Raw genomic sequence first — 17269 nt, 5'->3', positions numbered from 1 at the left:
TCGCTCCGACGCTGAGAGCAGCGAGTCCTCGACGTCGGAGGACCGGCCAGAGCAGCTCGCAGACGCTGGCTTACGGTCTCGCAGACAGCAGGCCTCTGCCTCGCAGGATTCCACAAGCTACACCATGGCCCAGGCCCTGAACATGGCCTCCGTCGTCGTTGGCGCGGCCGCTTCTTCGCCCGTCTCTCCCACCGCTGCCAGCGCCGCTGCAGAGACCGGCAGAGCTCCAGGCCAGCCGACTGCTTCCACGGCCCATCCTACGTCCCAGAACGGTCTCTCTTCGCCGGCAGCAGGAGAGTCAACGGAGATGTCTACGTCTGAAGCAAACTCGCCCGGCCAGCAGCACCAGGAGCAGCAGTCCATTATCCGCTTCTTCGCCTATCAAGACCCCCACCAGAACTCCCGGCCCTCCCTCCCCTTCGCTCCCATGACACGGACCATCACAGATGAATCCACGATTATAAAAGTAGGTCGGTACTCCGAGCGTGAAGGCATACCCCCTGAAGGTGCCGCGGGGTCATCCTCGGCCCCTGTTGGTTTCAAGTCCAAGGTTGTCAGCCGGAAACACTGCGAATTCTCCTTCATCGGCGGCCAGTGGCACATCAAGGATGTTGGGAGCTCCTCGGGCACATTCCTCAACCACATGCGTCTCAGCCAGCCTAATGTGCCGTCGAGACAGTACGCCGTGCGGGACGGTGATATTGTACAGCTAGGGATTGATTTTAGAGGCGGTGAGGAGCTCATTTTCAGATGCGTGCGCATTCGTATAGAATGCAACCGGATGTGGCAGCAGAGAGCGAACCAGTTTAAGTATGTTGCTCATTTCTTATTTTTTTTTTTATCCGTCTTCTCAGTGGAGGGTGAACTTGCTAACAAGGCGTATAGTAAAAACACGGAAGCTCTTATAACCAATCTTGGAAAGGGCTCTATGGATGCTACAGACTATGAAGGTTGCAGGGAATGCTCCATATGTCTCGGTTCTGTCTTGGTGAGTTTGCCTGTTTGTATAATGCCAAAAAAAAAAATCTACATTCCATCTAACCAGTTTACAGCGTCCATACCAGTGCCTGTTCATGGCTGCCTGTGCTCATGTCTGGCACTACAAATGCATTCGCCGGTTGATACATTCTCCTGAATACCCCATGTTCCAATGTCCAAACTGTCGGGCATACACCGATTTAAACGCTGAAGTAGACGACTCAAACGACCCATACGAAGATAAAATCCATCCTTCCCCTAATACACAGCAGCAGCAGCAGCAGCAGCAGCAGCAACCTCAACAACCACAACTGCAACCGCAGCAACAACCCCAACAACCGCAACATTTCCCACCTCAGGCCCCCGAAAACAACACATCCAATACCAACACTCCCAGAACACATACAGCCAACAACTCAAATTCAGCTCCACCTATTGTCTATACCCACACAGAAACAGACGGAACCCTCGCTACTGCTACTGGAAACATGACCCTAGAGTCTGACCCTGAACCGGAACCGGAACCTGAACCTGAACACGAGCCATCAGACGGTCCTGACGGAGAAGTCTTTCACCCTGCTGCAGAGGCGCCATCAGTCTCTCATGCAAACGACGTCCACCGCAGCCATAACATCGACATATTATCTCCAAATTCAATTAGCGGGGCAGGCATGGGTAGAAGGAGGGTACCGGACAGAGCAAACCGAGACACCATATATGTCGAAGACCCCCTAACACCACGAAACGATACAGGTCTCCTCGCCCTCGACGGCCGTGCCGGGCGGCTCTAACCCCGAGCTTTCCTACAGCCGTTTTCTTTTTTGCATTATCCATCTCTCTTGTTGGGTCGGCATCTGTCCATCTGTCCCTGTTACACGATTTTGTCTTCTATCTTATCAACTTACTACTTATTCCCTCCTCATCGGCGTTTGAGCGACTTCATACACCATGATATCTTCGTTATCAACTCCCATTCTTTGCTCACTTCTCCTTTGTCCTTTGTCTACTCTCCTGTCCATACTATCCTTCTTTGATTCCCGCGGCAGCTCAAAAGATCCCTGCGATTACATCATGTCATATCTTTATTATTGCCTTTTTTTCTCCTGTCTCTCCTTCCACTCCTCTTGGATAAAATACATAACTCTGGAGTAAGCCAAATCACCCAATGAACTGCCCTCAAGGGGGTTATGTTTTTATACATGCCCTGCAGCAAGGAACACGCCCCCTCGTACTCTCTTAACTCTCGAACGTCGCCATCGTCAACGTAATTGCGTCCCCATAGCTGCTAACCTACTTACTCTTAGTCGGCCGGTGATTTGGCTACTGCTCGACCATATGTATACATGGCCCATCGAGGCCCACCTGAAACAGCCCCTAAGGCAGCCCTTGGACCCGTCCCCCACATGGAACCGCGCAGTGAAAGGATGAAGCCGAGACAGGGGAGAGTCCCTTTATATTTATTCTTTCGACCAGCCCGAGCTGTACATAGTTATTTATCCTCTTCCGCTGGTCGAGTCCGAGTCCTGTTATATCTTGTTTCTTTTTTACTTGCATCCCTAGGCCAGGCTTGAGGTCAGGGGCTGAGCCTAGCAGCGAAGCAGTGACTTCGCTCCTTCGCCCATCTTGCCCGTCCGTCGAAGTATCGCCGTTGCATTATTTATTTGTATCTTGTATCTCTGCAGAGGCAGCCATCCCTCAGATCATGCCGATAGAGACTGTAGCCGGCTCTGCCCAGGAGAACAGCGCCAGGCACCATGACAGACGGCCTACCTATCCCTTCAGGCTGTCCCATCGCACCAAACCGCGGAGGTACCGACCATACCATCACCCCCCTTTTTTTTTGCTTACCCCCGGCGCCCGGTTCTAATGCATAGATGAATGAATGGAATGCAGATGGCCGCTGGTTCTCCGGTTCATCAAGGGCGCTATCCACGGAGCCATCCTGCTGCCTGTGCTCGGCCATGCCATCTTCACCGTCATAGTCGTCATACTCGACAAGCATGTATTCGATACCGTGGGCGTTCCACCGACGATCGTACGTAGAGAGATCGATGCCTCGCCTTTGCTTCTGCTTGCTTCTTCCCTGCAGCCAGCCTGGATGCTAATCGTTCGACCTAGATCCCTTCGCTGTCCATCGTCGTCGGTCTCATCCTCGTCTTCCGCAACCAGACCTCCTACAATCGCTTCTGGGACGGCCGCAACTGTCTGACGACCATCACCACCGCCCTTCGTAACCTCACCCGAGCGATCCTCGTCTCTTCTCGAAACCCCAATGGCCCGCTCTCGGACGCTGAGAAGCAGGATATCGAGCGGACGATCCGTCTGCTTATCGCCTTTCCGTATGCCGTCAAGTGCTATCTGCGCGCGGAATGGAGCACCGAATGGGGCGCCATCTCCAATCCAAACATGATTGCAGACGTCGTTCGTCGACAGGAAGCCGGCGGCCCCAAGCAGGAGTTCCTCAGCCTGCTGCCTGCTGGATTCCAGGCTCACGAGGCCGACGGCCTGGGGCTGCCGCTGCAATTGACCTTCCCCATCGATGCGTTCATCCAGCGAGGCGCCGAGAGAGGCTGGTACGACCCTCCTACGGCCAACCAGATGGGCAACCAGGTCAGCGCCATGATCGATGCATACGGGAAGATGGAAACAATCAAATTGACCCCCATCCCCGTTGCTCACTTGTAAGTTTTCTTTAGCTTCTCTCTGGCTCCATCTGCGCGGAAGTAATACCCCAAAACTCCCCTAACTCGGATTATTAGGATTCACCAAAAGCAAGTTTTGGCCTTGTTCGGCTGTGTGCTTCCATTTGCAATGGTAGATGATATGGGCTGGTGGGCAGTACCCATTGTCTGTCTCGTCATCTTTACTCTTTACGGTATCGAAGGCATCGGTTCTCAGCTTGAAGATCCCTTTGGCTACGACAAGAACGATATCAAGATGGATGCCATTGTCGAAGACGAAAGGGTTGAAATCGAGGCTATCCTCAACGAGTGGAAGAAGTTGAATGACCTGCCTATAGACGGCGACGGTTCAGCTACCAACGGTGCCAGAAATGGTACCCGTAATGGTACTAGCAACGGCATTCGCAATGGAACTCATAACGGCACCCATAACGGGGTCACCAATGGAAATGTTGCTCCTCGAGAAATGTTTATCAGATCTTAGCTTTTTAGCATTGTTGACCTTCTTGGTTTGCTTTCTTGCCCCTTAAGCATGCCTCTCTCGTTTTAATATACCCGTGGCTTTAGACTATCTTTCATCTCGAGGAACCTGTCCTGCTTTCCCCTTCTTTCCTACATCTGTCAGTGTCTCAGACTCAGTTGGTGGTTAGTTTGTCGTTGCTCCTTGCCCTCTGCTCTTATGTATTTCATTCGTTTTACTGTACATCATTTTGTTTTACAAGACAACCTCGATATCCTTCTAAGGAGCCGAACCTAGCTACTATAATCTATTAGGTATGCCTCTAGTTCAACCCGATACGTGAGATATCCAGGTATATTCGTGAAAAAACAGTAATGATAAACATAATGACGAATAATATTGACATACAGAGACAAACAGGTAAAAAACAGCATCATAGTACCGTCCAAGCTAATTACCAAGTAGTCCCCTGAAAAAAAAAAGAAAGAAAGAAAGAAAGAAAGATGGAACAATACATTCTCATCTCCCATCCACCTCTTAAAACCAAAGAAAAAGAGAGGGCCGATCTGTTAGGGCAACTGACAGTACGACTTGTTGAAAATTTGGAAACGACATGCTGGTGTAGCGGTGACGAGATACGTATGTAGACTACTTATTAGGCGAGCGTGTTACATTGTCAGTTGCAGGCGGCATGATATCTTCACCGGCTTGTATTGCATGGCCAAATAGATCAACGACCGGGAGTTTCTGATATGATTCCCAGGACTCCAGAGTATCACCACTATCAGTTGATGGTGAGTATGAGGGTGATTTCTGTCGTTGCATCTCCATCATTGCGTGCCTTGACCGAGTAATTCGACCGGAGTAGGGAATACGTGGCTTATTTTCAGTTTCAATTTTGGAATTGTCCGCTTTATTTTGTTGGGATTTTGGCTTAGAAGGACCGTCATCGGTTGGCTCGCCTACTACCTGAGAGCACAAGGTTTTCATCGGCTGGTGTTCTGTGGCCTTCTTGGATTCGTTCTTTGCCTGCGCCTCTCTTTTAAGAAACGCTTCGTGCCGTGCTTGACACTGTTTTCTGCCCTCTGACAATAAAGGGAATTTGACCGCTTTTACTGGACCTGGGCGTGATTCAGTTTTCGGTTTTCCGTGGCCACATATTCGAACGATGTCACATCTTAGTCTCCAAATAGCATCAGGTATCCAGTTCTGGTAGTAGGCATACATTCGTCCGTCAACGGTTTTTAGGTTCATTGAATTCCAAAATGCGTGCGCTCGTTGGATATTTTCGAGTGTTCTTTGTTCTATGTCCCCGAGCTGGACAAGCCATATGTGCATAAGAAGCATGAGCCGTGTAAGTTGAAATTTATATCGGACCACGTTGTCCGGGTGAAGCCCGCTAGGTAAGTTGCCGAAGTAGTTATCAAAACAAATATCGGGGAACTGTATATATCAATGACCTGTGAGTATAGAACGTCGTTTACCCTGAACACTTCAATTATAAACTACCAAAAGAACCAGTGGGGGAAAAGACATGAGTACTCACGTAAAACGCTGGATTTCCCTCCTCGTCAAATCTCGCGGGACCAAAAATGCACATTTCACAGCTACTGACTTCGCCTATCGAATTGAATCTTAGAGGCTGGTCTAGCGCAGCCTCGTCCAACTCCTCTATAGCATCCTTGAACCATTGTAGCTGTGAAGGTTTGGCCGCTGCCATATTTTGGTAGGGAATTCCACTGGCTTTCCGTTTCCGTGGCAATAGGCCTAGGTGGGAGCGTGATGCTGTGGCCATGAAACAAGTAGCTAGTGCGCGCGATTTCTCCTATTTGCAAGTTCTAGGGGTTATTGACTCGGAGGGACAAAGCGGGGTCAGTCTGCAGATAATATCGTTGGCTTATGAGACCCCAAGCCGAAAATGCCGTGTGGTACACCTTGGTAATAGAATATAATATCAATCTGTGGCTGGAAACAAGGGCGTGCGGGTGATATATATATAGTGGCCGCGAAAGGTTAGCCCGCTTAGACAGCGTTCAGTGTTGTATAGAACAACACCACCATGACACTTTCTAAACTGAGACTTTTTTTTTATCGGAAGTTGCAGCCGCGGACTAGTTGCATCCTTGTCAGGAAGGTATAAAGATTGGATGCAATAACAAAGGGCATAGAATTCACAAGGGCGCTTCGACTTCAGCCAATACATCTTCAACTATGCTGTCTGGAGTTGCCGACGATAGAATCTTCTCGACAGCGTTAATATCACTGCCATACATCATACTGCGGTCTTCCTGAGGCTTTGCAACAGTGATACGATGGCGGTAAATCTTCTTCGCTGCCAAAGCCACAAGGGAAGGCGGGGCGTAGTCAACTCCATGTAGAGACGCAAGGCATCTATCCAAATTGTGAGCATCCAGAAAAGACTAGAGTAGAATTTCAATTGCCGTACTTGACCATCTTATGGAACTGGCGTGTGGCGGGGGCTGTTATTCCGCAGAATACGGCTCGATTGAAGCGAAGAAAGTTGATAATATTTTCAGTATAGCAGTATACTTCAGTAGATACCGTCACGCTCGGAATTAAGCCCCTTAAATAGTCAATTTCCTATATCGAAGGGAGTTAACATGATTTCTCAAGCTCTATGATCGTGGTTAACAGACCTCTTCCGAAATTACCACACTTTTTTCAGTCAACTTGGCTGTGTAGGATGAGTTCCAAGCAGCGGAAGATGGAAAGCCTCTTTCGTCAACTAGGGAACTACCGTCGCCTTCTAGGTTTACAAAGCCGACGGATGGATCATGATAGTGAGAGATAGATATATGTTCGTTCTTAGACACCATGTGAGCAGTATCCTATCGTTTTAAAAAAGAGAGTAACATACTAAGTGGTTGTTTAACCGAGAAGATAGCTGTCGCATCTCAGAAGCAAGAATGGGTATAAAGACAAAATTGTTGGGAACACTATATGTAGCGGTTTTGGTATGAATTCTCCTGGTGCGTAGCATCTAGGATGTCGTTTATAGTTAGCCTTGAACGATGATTAACAAGGTATCTAAAAAGAGGAAACATTATACCTCCAGTGTCTGTACTTGTATACTCTGGGAGATGTGGTCATAATTTTTGGCAATGATAACGTTGACTGTTTCATTTCTGTCATGACCCCTTGTGGAGACATCGGTATAATTGCGCTGGGAAGCTCCATTAGTCTATATTGAGGTTAAATTAAACAACTCACTGGTGGAAAAAGTAACTGCATCAAGTATGTCTTAAGGGTAGGGGTAGAGTAAAATAAATAACATCATGATTTATACTATCTTAAGCTTGCCTTTGAAACATTTTCTTCCCTTTGAAGGAGTTCGGATGGTCGTCGTCGACGTTCCAATATGGTGGTATTGAACTCTTCAAGAGATGTGTCGACAGTGCAGTCAATAACAGCAAAAGACAGGCCAAATATATCTCGAGAAATCTATTACTCTCAATAAGAATGTCTGTCGCACGCCGTACTATATAGGTCACGTACTAATATCAATTCTTTGACAAGGTCATCCAACGTGCTGGATGGGGTATCAATCAAGCAATTCTCTTTGGCAATTAAGCAAAGTAAAACAGCAAATTCGAGGTCCGTAAGGTCCTCTATCTTCTTAATTATATCGGCACGAGTATCCATTTTGCCCAAAACGTGAATTCATTCTTCAGAGAACAACATCGGGATGAATAATTAAGTAAACAAATTAGCTTGCTGGTTTGGCCTTCCTTGACGGACGTTGGTTTCTCAAACATAATCTTCCACGTGATATATGAGCAGGATTTGTAATAAAAAATATACTCCTGGTGTGTCTATTTATACAGGCCACGTGGCTGGAATAAATATTATTCCATCACGTGGAGCTTGGATCCACCTTGGCAGGTCCACATCTCTAAAGGTAAAATGGGAGAATACTCGTCCAGCAGCCCGAGACGGGAGCTTTTCAGAACTCCAAATACGTTGTTCCGACAAGCGGAGATTCGGGCCGTCATAGCTGGTTGCGGAATGCTACACTGTAGATGTATTGTTCGGCAGTTTTGCACGTTGCTCCATTATATATATTAGATGAGAAGGATTCTTTGAAGCTTAGAATTTGCTTAGACTGTAGAACCTATTGACTATATACGCCATTTAACCACTGCTCTGGCACCGATTAGAAAAGAGATCTTCTATTCCACTGCCAAATTGCTCCGTCACCATTTGAGCCCCCTATGAGCTGACCCTCTTGCTCCGATTGCGCAAGTACATCCTCCATTCAGTCGAATTGACCCATCCTATTACCGTCTGGAAGATATTTCTGGTTATCCATGCATGTTTCAACTAACTATACGGAACAAGTCTCAGAAACAATAGTCACTAGATAGTTCCATCGTCCACGACAGTTTATTATTGAAAACCACCACACCTACATCTTCTACAGGTGATTCTTGAATGTTCCACGGATCCGTGGCTGGTACGCAGCCTTTTGTATTTGTTGAGTACCAGGAATTCCGATGCTCTTAAAAATGCGTCACATAACTCTTGCCATAACCGAGCCTGATCACATATCTCAGTAAAGTCGGCCTTGGTAATCACAATACCATCTTCGGTGTTAGTAATACGTGCCTGCCTGTCCAGTATTGTCTTTCTATTGTTTATCTCTCTTTTTAGGCTCAGAGTTGGTATCCTATCATTAAACAGAAAGCAAGTATAGGGTGAATAATCTCATGGGCTTGTCTAGCCCTGTTTAATGTAGCAAGATTCCTCCTAGTATGTTTCCAGAGGTAAGTAACTCCTCTATCAGAATATTCCGCCTGGAGCATGGTAGAAGTTATGTCTATCACGATAAGCAAGCGGATTTTCGGATGGCTTTTACAACACTCCTCTACCATGAGATTGACTTTGTCCATATTGGTATAGTTCATCTACGGTTTTCCATAGAGTTTGACTTGGTGAAAGCATGCGTTTCCCATAGCCAGACTCTGGGTGCTTGGCCATGTAAGGAAAGAAGAACCCGGATATCTCCAGCCTATCATTAACTTCAAGGTGTTTTTCTTAGAAAGGTGCAGATTTCGTCAACCTCTAACAGGGATGCATCATTGAGTATAGCTCTAATCTGAGCACTGAGGTCCGAAAGAGCATTTCTGGCGAATTTGAAAGGCCAGTATCGTGAGAAAGTATGCTACATGAGCTGCTCGCCCAAAGGGCCAAACATTTTATGAGGTATTCGGACTATAGCGTTAAGCATGGTCAATGTACCTGTTTGTATGTGTTGGCACGTTACATACCCAGTAAGCGATATCGATTATAAATTATATTTCCGGTCTTGTAGGCGAGCGTTGACGAGGAAGTTGAGGGTTGAATTTGAAACTTATGGGGAAAGAGTGTATTTTATAACGTAACCGATACCACAGCTAACTAGCTATTAATTACCACTAGTAAAATAAATCACGTCCTCCCGTTGTTTCGACGTCGAACGCAGGGAGACAAAACACCTGTCAAGCGCAGAGATCAGCTCGGACACTAGAATCAGAAAGCTGACTGCTGTGCAACTGTTCATCCACTTGGAAGCGCGTTGGCTGGCATCGATAAAGCTATGAATACAGCTGAAAGATGACGCCTCCGAATCCCCTCGCTGACTGGGAAAGAGTTGGAGACCAGTTCTATAGAAAGTCCCGGATCTATGACGCCGTTTTTGATGAAGATGTTGAGTTAGAGAATTATATTGCCGTAGGTGCTCCTTACGGTGGCGCTATAGGTATTCTCACTGTCCATATTCGTATTGAAAACTTATTCTCACCTAATCTCTATAGCTCTCCATCGGGACGAAAGAAGGCTGCAACGATACAGAGATGCTCAAACATCGAAGTCAAGCATTGACATCTATTCATACTCAGGACAACGTATATGTCGAATAAATGTAAGCTGTTATATCATTTCATTAGTTCACACATTTCTCAAAATGAACTGACACTTGCGCAGTGGGATCATGGGTCCATTCGAGGCCTAGGATGGTCCGAGGACGAGAGATTGCTAGCCGTCACTGAAGACGGTACGGTCCGTTGCTACTATGGCCTCAGCGGGGACTTTACTCCGTTCTCATTAGGATCCGTAAGTAAATGATACATCTTTTCTTCTGCTCGCGTCAATATTAACTGGTTCTCAGATGGCGGAGGAGTATGGCGTAGTTGGGTGTCGATTTTGGTCTGCCGGGTTTGTTGCTTTGCTATCAAATAACCAACTTGTTGCAGTATCACATTATGATGAGCCGCGCCCGAAGTTGCTAGCTCAATCTCCAGAAGGCGAGATTAATTCATGGTCATTGATTCCACCCACGTATACCCTTTCCAGGTCGGTTGAGGTCTTGCTTGCAATAGACAAATCTATATATGTTGTGGATGCAGCAGACTCTGAGGACCGCATGCTACAAAATGGGCCCTTTAAGCACGTTAGTGTGTCACCGAATGGACTTTTTGTGGCCTTGTTTACTGGGGACGGAAAACTATGGGTCGTCAGCAGCGATTTCCAGAACAAGTTCAGTGAATATGATTCTCATGCTAAAACGCCTCCTGGTTCCGTGACTTGGTGTGGGAACGATGCTGTTGTTCTTGCCTGGGAAGATGAAGTTCATGTGGTTGGACCAAATGGTGCTTCGGTGAAGTATTACTCCCTATTCGTACCTATTTTACGACCAATTCTAACAAGAGGATATATTAAAGGCACTTTTATGATGGTCAAATCCACATAATTCCTGATATTGATGGAATCAGAATTTTAACAAATGATGTGTGCGAGTTTCTGCATAAAGTACCGGGTGGGTTTCAAGGTTACTCTAGTTGATCTAAGTATACTAACACGAATCAGATGCCACTGAGGAAGTCTTCCGGCTTGGGTCAAGTGCGCCAGCTTCGGTTTTACTTGACTCTGTTGAGCAGCTTGAGAAGAAATCACCCGCCGCGGATGAAAATATCCAGAGAATCCGTGCTAACCTTGTCGAGGCTGTGGATACATGCGTACGCGCTGCCGGGTATGAGTTTAATACTTATTGGCAAAAGCAGTTACTCAAGGCAGCTTCCTTTGGGAAATCCATTCTAGAACTTTACAACAGCGACGAATTCGTCGACATGTGTGAGAAACTCCGGATCTTGAATGCTGTCCGTGATTATAAGATTGGCCTACCAATTTCGTACGAGCAGTACATGCGGCTTACTCCCGAAAAGCTCATCGAACGCCTGATAAACCGCCGTGAATATCTTCTGGCTATTCGTGTCTCGGAATATCTACACCTTCCTGCGGACAAGATCTTCGTTCACTGGGCAATTCAGAAAGTCAGATCATCCACTGAAGACGATGACACAATTTGCCAGATAGTTGTACAGAGACTTCAAGGAAAGCAAGGAATATCCTTTGAGTCCATTGCTCGATCAGCTCATGAGGAAGGCAGGTCGCATTTGGCAACGCAGCTGCTAAACCATGAACCGCGTGCTGGGAAACAAGTTCCACTTCTTCTCAGCATGGAAGAAGACACTCTCGCACTCGACAAGGCAACTGAGAGCGGAGACACAGACCTTATCCTGTTTGTCCTTCTTCAGCTTAAACGCAAACTGCCTCTAGCTACCTTTTTCCGGACATTAAATAACCGACCGGTAGCTTCAGCGCTGGTTGAGGCGTCCGCAAGGCATCAAGACGAAGAGTTATTAAAAGATCTGTATTACCAGGATGACAGGGTGATTGACGGGTCGAACATCCATCTTAAAGATGCCTTGAAACAAACGGATCTACACAATAAGACTGAAAAACTACGGGTTGCCGCAAGGCTGCTATCAGATTCCAAAGACACAGCCGTCCAGGCACAACTCAAATCATTGAATGATGCAGCATACCTCCTAAAAATCCAGGATGGGCTGGATAAAGACCTTGCAGATAATAATGATTTGTTTACGGGTCTGAGTGTTAACGAAACCATCTACAGATTAATTCGTTCTGGATATGGAAAACGAGCCATTAAAATCCAAAACGATTTCAAGGTGCCAGAAAAGACATACTGGTGGTTGCGCTTGAGAGGTCTTGTTGCGAAAAGAGATTGGGGTGAACTAGAGGATTTAAGCAAGACCAGAAAGTCCCCAATCGGATGGGAGGTAAGCTAACTATCCTCTCGAAGCAGGCATCCCCCTCCTTTGTTTTAATTGTCGCTCCTTTGTCAAACTTGCTCCGCCTAGAAGCTAACTTTATGACAATGATAGCCCTTTTACAACGAAATTCTCTGGGCAGGAAACACAAAGCTTGCATCCGTGTTCATCCCCAAGTGCGTATCGTTGACAGTGTCTGAACGGATCGAGATGTGGATGAAGTGCGGCATGGTGACGAGGGCGGGCGAAGAGGCTCTGAAGGCAAAGGACCTGAAGGCTCTCGAAAACCTTAGAGTCCGCATTACCGGCAATTCTGTGCTAGAAATTGACCGCATGATCAACCAATTGAGGCCAAAGAGATGAAGTATTATTGAATGCGCGTTGTTGGCTTAGTGAATTAGGTGATGTCTTCGTCGAGCTCGAGCGCAGTTTGCTCCGCTGTCTCCGTTGGGATATGTATCGAGGCCTGAGGCGCAGGAAGCGTTGTCTCGGCCTCCATTTCGTCCATGTCATCAATATCTACATCCTTAGTCTCTTCTTTTCCTTTTTCTGGCGCACGATTTATCTTCTTGTTCAATTCATCCCATGTTGCCTGCCGTACGTGTGCTCAGTTAGATTCCCCTTCAATAATAGAGGGCTTCTGCCGTTTCTCACCTTTCGGGCTTTGACGCTAGAAAACTTGCGAACGCTCTTGGTAACTTTTTTTTCTCTTTTATCAAGGACTACCTCTGCTCGTTCCAAGCCCTTTTCCTGCCGGAGTCGTTGGGCTCTTGATTTTGGTTTCTTGCTCTTCTTTGACACCCCAGAGTTATGCTGAGTTCCAAGGACGGCTGGAACCGAGGTGCTAGTCCTCTCTGCCCGGGGAAGCGAAGTCAATGACTTGTCAACGTTTACAGATGGCGAAACCTCTCGTCTCGCTGCTCGGGAATGTACTGATTTTGCTATTGGCACTTGTTAGCTGGTGTCTTCATCAAAAACAACAGTTCTTGAGCAGTAAAATCACCCACATCTTCCATTGGACTTCAATTTAGGTGTTTTCGCCATCCTGCATCAACCTATTTCTTCGCGATGTTCCAAAATAATCCTTTCAAACGTCCTGTGTTTGATTGTAATTCAGATTTCTTGATATCTTTCTTCATTCTGTGTGGGGGAATAAAAAGAAAATACAAAAAAAAAAAAAATCCCGGTTAGGCAGAAAGACCAGTGGCGCAACTTTTTTTTAGTTGAACATTTCATCGACTTGCGCCTTCTGAGTGACCCTCAAACATCAAGCCGTCGCAGAAGACTCTCCGTGACAACAGCAGCTCACCACCTCGCCGACCTGCGGAAAGATGCTTGATGCGAGACCCAGGACACCGTCTGAGACGTCAAGATATGCCGGCTAGTGGCAGTCGCGCCTGCGCATCTCCCTAAGAGCTCCGACCACGCATTCTGTGACAGCCAACTATGAACTCCTACCCGGGTTACCACTACCCTCCCAGACAGCGATCCAGCATACGCGGAAACCACCATGATCCTCCTTCCAGACACGCCGGCGACAGGACTTCCTTGATATACGCTCTTGTTTCTCTGGCGTCCGTCTACTTCCTTCTCTACACCTTTGGTATCTCGCCATACTTTTTTCCTCGGCTGGTCTGGAAAATCGTCGTCTACTGGACCCCGTCGCGGCTTGTGGCTGCTTTGGATAAGGACAAAACACAGAAAAGTTCGGCTTCGGACGAGACTTATACAGGTTACCGAAATTTGTATGAAAAGGGTCAGGCAATGCAGAGAATCCTCGGTCACACCACAACTTCCATTATCCCGTTGCTTCCACGGTCAAGAGCGTACACCAGCCTCAGCAGTGTGCTATTGGGGTCCAACGATGTCTATCCCGCGGGGCTCGGGAACTGGGATAACTCCTGCTACCAGAATTCCATAATTCAAGGCCTTGCTTCCCTTCGTTCTTTGCGAGAATACCTGGGATTGAACATCCAAAACCTGGGGCACCGCCACCCCCTTTCAACACATATTGCTCTGAGAGTGATCATCGACAAGCTTAATGATCCCGAAAACGCTGGCCAGAAGTTGTGGTTGCCTGCAGAACTCAAGTCTATGTGCAGCTGGCAGCAACAGGACGCCCAGGAATATTTTTCCATCATCGCAGACCAAGTGGATAAAGAGATTCGTGGAGCATCAAAGGGGATTACCAGTGATATTGGCCTCAAGACAGTTCGGCAAGATGGTCATCGCGCCGAAGTTACCCTACCAAGTCCTCCTTTGACCGAAGATGGTGATGAGCCAGATACTGATCGGAGCTGCGTACCTTATTGTAGCCCGATGGAGGGGCTTCTGGCTCAGAGAGTGGGGTGTATGGAATGCGGCTGGACTGATGGCCTCTCGCTTATTCCATTTAACTGCCTGACGGTTTCTCTGGGCAAAAATTGGGAATACGATATCAGGGAATGCCTTGACGATTATACTAGCTTAGAAACCATCGAGGGTGTGGAATGCGCCAAATGTACCTTGCAACGGACACAGGCGCAGCTCGAACAGCTGCTAGGCAAAATTGACCCAGTGGAAGAATCACAGGAGGAAACAGACTCCGGAAAACTTAATGTAGCATTGAGAAGAAATGCCGAATCGAGGTTAAATGCAGTTCTTGAATCGCTTCAGAATGACGATTTTAGCGAAAACACACTGAAGGAAAAATGCCACATCTCTTCGCGCAATCATGTCGCCTCAACGAAGTCGAAGCAGGCAGTAATTGCAAGGCCACCGAAATCTCTAATTATACATGTCAACCGCAGTGTCTTTGACGAAATGACGGGTACACTAAGGAAGAACTATGCAGATGTGAGGTTTCCAAACTATCTGAATTTAGATGAATGGTGTTTGGGTGCCATGCCAACAAACGGCGACTCCAAGGAAGAGGTCGTCGAAATTTGGGGCATAAATCCCTCTGAATCGATGCTCCCTCGGCCTGAAAGCGAAGTCAACAGTTTCGATAGAAGATATGAGCTACGAGCTGTAATCACGCATCACGGACGTCACGAGAACGGCCACTACATTTGTTACCGAAAATATCCTGTGGAGTTGTTCCCTATTGAAGTTCCCCAGCCCGTCATTGAGGCTGATGGGATCAAGAAAAAGAAGGAACACTGGTTCAGGTTGAGTGATGAGGATGTCACCTTGGTTAGCGAGAGCAGTGTTCTCGCCCAAGGGGGTGTTTTCATGCTCTGCTATGAATTGGTAGGGTCATCGCCTGAAATTAGCAGGGGTATCTCTCAAGCAATTTCCAGCAGAAATACCAAGTCCATTAGTGAATCGCAGGTGGCTGAAAATGGCATACCACTTGGAGAGTTGCCACGCAGGCCCGGAAGTACTGCAGAGTCTCGGGCAGACGAGACTGACTGGTCTAGGAGAACCAACACCGATTCCATATCATCACACACTTCGAAACTTTCTGAAAACAGCAGCCAGTCTTCGATTGGCACTAATGAGGAGCCGGTCATCGACAACAGGTCACAGAAACTGGCCGCGCCTATGAAAACATCGAACGGGCCAAATATTGTCTCGCATGAGAATCCAGGTGCCTCCTCGGTACCACAGCTGATAAAAGCCCTATAGTAGAAATGAGACTCGAAGAAATATGCCGACTTTTCTGGTATATGTCCCTGAATGCACTCTCTCTTCTATCTAATGATACTCAGGATCATCATGATACCGGCGTTGGTTCACTCCTTATTTGCTATTTCTTGTTCTCCTGGTGCACTTTCTGGCATGGTGTTTTGCTTGTATAATATGTGCTGTTCTGCATGACCAGGCAAGTAGTAACAGCTAAGACCGAGCTGTTCGGCCGGCAGTTTCTATTCGTTCAAAAGCAGTATATAATGTTCCTGGAAGACGATGTTTGATTTCTAGTTACGAATCAAAGACAGCTTGCCGTCCACACGATGTGAAACCAAAGTGACACTTCAAGTAAACGTTATCTCTTCATGGGTACTGATCCCTTTTTTTTTTTTTTTTTTATATGTAAGTGCCTTGTCTCTTCTTAACCAGGTATTGCCCAGGTATAGCTCAAAACACGCCAGCCCTCTTCATGACATCCTTGAACTGCTCGATCGTGACACCCGACTGTATCCCATCCCCTCCGTTGGCTTCTCGAATCATGTCCTTCATCAACTCCTCACTCACGTCCTCCTTCAAACTCTTTGCAACAGCCCTTAGATGAGACATAAGTATAGGCCCCTCTGTCCCATGTGTGAACAAGCTATACGCATGCTCAACCTCCGCAGATATCGAGTCTTCGCTCCGATTATGTAGTTTCAGCGCCGCCACGGATAGAAAATGCTCGTATATGACGAACCCTTCACCCGCCGGATCTACAGCAGAGATAACAGACTTCAACTCGGCGTTGTCAGTTGGCGCAAGGCCCAAAGCTCTGTGGCATCCAAGGCATATCAGTAACTGTTTTAAATAGGTAGCGTTAAGTCCTTTGATCGTCTCACATCAACGCCCGACGCACATCTCGGGTCGCAATAACGCCCTCTTTCTCCGAAGCATACTCTTCATTATCGGTCACTGCGAATAGATGGAAGGCTTCTCTGATCTCTGCTTCTTCTTCACTAGTAATATTATTCTCTTTCGCGAGCTTCGAAAGCCGCGGTTTCTTGTCCTTCGGCCCTGCAGACGAGGCTGCTGTACCTCGACGTTTCGGAGGCTGCGGATCGCATCAGTTAGTCTTCTATTGGAAGTAACATATGTAGTACAGGGTAGAAAGGGTATTGACGTACCATGCTTCATGACATCTTCATCCGTCTGAAGAGAGTCGCGGTTAGTTGATCCTCAAGCCTTCAAAGCTTGGCCCAGCGTTTTCACGACGTCAACTTTCTTTTAGGCGCTTCCTCGTACTCCTTAGGCGCCGTCTCTAGGCCTTGCTTTAACTAACCCAAGCGGACTCTTAGGGGCCGACCTTTAACTAAAAGAAACTATGCGAGGACGTCTTGGCGGCCTGCTTTAACTGAAAGCCACCGAAGAAG

General features: G+C 47.2%; 8 protein-coding genes across 9 annotated transcripts; 4 read left to right on the top strand and 4 right to left on the bottom strand.

Moving 5' to 3' along the window:
- Positions 1–124: 124 nt before the first annotated feature.
- TERG_08488 (uncharacterized protein) lies at positions 125–2282 on the top strand (the record flags this gene model as incomplete). 2 transcript variants are annotated; one of them, XM_003230964.2, is made up of 3 exons in its annotated part: positions 125–810; positions 886–988; positions 1053–2282. In XM_003230964.2, the coding sequence occupies 3 exons, from the start codon at positions 125–127 to the stop codon at positions 1767–1769; spliced, it is 1506 nt and encodes a 501-aa protein (XP_003231012.1). In that variant the 3' UTR covers positions 1770–2282. The 2 variants fall into 2 exon arrangements, with proteins under 2 accessions (XP_003231012.1, XP_047604953.1); XM_047748960.1 differs by having other exon boundaries at positions 125–988.
- Positions 2283–2680: 398 nt separating this feature from the next.
- TERG_08487 (uncharacterized protein) lies at positions 2681–4613 on the top strand (the record flags this gene model as incomplete). Its single annotated transcript, XM_003230963.2, has 4 exons — positions 2681–2787; positions 2872–3013; positions 3097–3659; positions 3738–4613. The coding sequence occupies 4 exons, from the start codon at positions 2681–2683 to the stop codon at positions 4141–4143; spliced, it is 1218 nt and encodes a 405-aa protein (XP_003231011.1). The 3' UTR covers positions 4144–4613.
- Positions 4614–4637: 24 nt separating this feature from the next.
- Positions 4638–6086, bottom strand: TERG_08486 (uncharacterized protein). The gene has a single exon (XM_047748959.1). The coding sequence runs from the start codon at positions 5464–5466 to the stop codon at positions 4768–4770; it is 699 nt and encodes a 232-aa protein (XP_047604952.1). The 5' UTR covers positions 5467–6086; the 3' UTR covers positions 4638–4767.
- A 204-nt stretch (positions 6087–6290) lies between these two features.
- On the bottom strand, positions 6291–7782 carry TERG_08485 (uncharacterized protein; the record flags this gene model as incomplete). The annotated part of the gene is made up of 7 exons (XM_003230961.1): positions 6291–6510; positions 6566–6720; positions 6777–6944; positions 6998–7120; positions 7190–7303; positions 7441–7581; positions 7636–7782. The coding sequence occupies 7 exons, from the start codon at positions 7780–7782 to the stop codon at positions 6291–6293; spliced, it is 1068 nt and encodes a 355-aa protein (XP_003231009.1).
- A 1950-nt stretch (positions 7783–9732) lies between these two features.
- On the top strand, positions 9733–12611 carry TERG_08484 (uncharacterized protein; the record flags this gene model as incomplete). Its single annotated transcript, XM_003230960.1, has 7 exons — positions 9733–9877; positions 9933–10039; positions 10102–10230; positions 10286–10779; positions 10839–10933; positions 10984–12257; positions 12363–12611. 7 exons carry the CDS (start codon positions 9733–9735, stop codon positions 12609–12611), a joined length of 2493 nt encoding a protein of 830 aa, XP_003231008.1.
- A 34-nt stretch (positions 12612–12645) lies between these two features.
- On the bottom strand, positions 12646–13292 carry TERG_08483 (uncharacterized protein; the record flags this gene model as incomplete). The annotated part of the gene is made up of 3 exons (XM_003230959.1): positions 12646–12840; positions 12903–13189; positions 13256–13292. 3 exons carry the CDS (start codon positions 13290–13292, stop codon positions 12646–12648), a joined length of 519 nt encoding a protein of 172 aa, XP_003231007.1.
- Positions 13293–13694: 402 nt separating this feature from the next.
- Positions 13695–15857, top strand: TERG_08482 (uncharacterized protein; the record flags this gene model as incomplete). The annotated part of the gene is made up of 1 exon (XM_003230958.1): positions 13695–15857. One exon carries the CDS (start codon positions 13695–13697, stop codon positions 15855–15857), a length of 2163 nt encoding a protein of 720 aa, XP_003231006.1.
- Positions 13932–17072, bottom strand: TERG_08481 (uncharacterized protein). The gene is made up of 3 exons (XM_003230957.2): positions 17024–17072; positions 16739–16950; positions 13932–16671 (listed from the first exon to the last, which is right to left on the bottom strand). Exons 1-3 carry the CDS (start codon positions 17024–17026, stop codon positions 16308–16310), a joined length of 579 nt encoding a protein of 192 aa, XP_003231005.1. The 5' UTR covers positions 17027–17072; the 3' UTR covers positions 13932–16307.
- Positions 17073–17269: the final 197 nt, after the last annotated feature.

Source organism: Trichophyton rubrum (genome assembly GCF_000151425.1).
Source record: "Trichophyton rubrum CBS 118892 genomic scaffold supercont2.15, whole genome shotgun sequence".
In the NCBI taxonomy this organism is placed as follows: Eukaryota; Fungi; Ascomycota; class Eurotiomycetes; order Onygenales; family Arthrodermataceae; genus Trichophyton; species Trichophyton rubrum.
The sequence above is the reverse complement of the archived record's forward strand: the minus strand, read 5'-3'. Positions and strand labels throughout refer to the sequence as shown.

Excerpts from the sequence above, each read along its gene's own strand:
- TERG_08486 (XM_047748959.1), bottom strand. The coding sequence starts at position 5,466 with ATGCTTCTTATGCACATATGGCTTGTCCAGCTCGGGGACATAGAACAA.
- TERG_08481 (XM_003230957.2), bottom strand. Across the intron at positions 16,672-16,738 it reads GATGTGCGTCGGGCGTTGAT|AGCTTTGGGCCTTGCGCCAA; the intron begins GTGAGACGATCA and ends TGGATGCCACAG.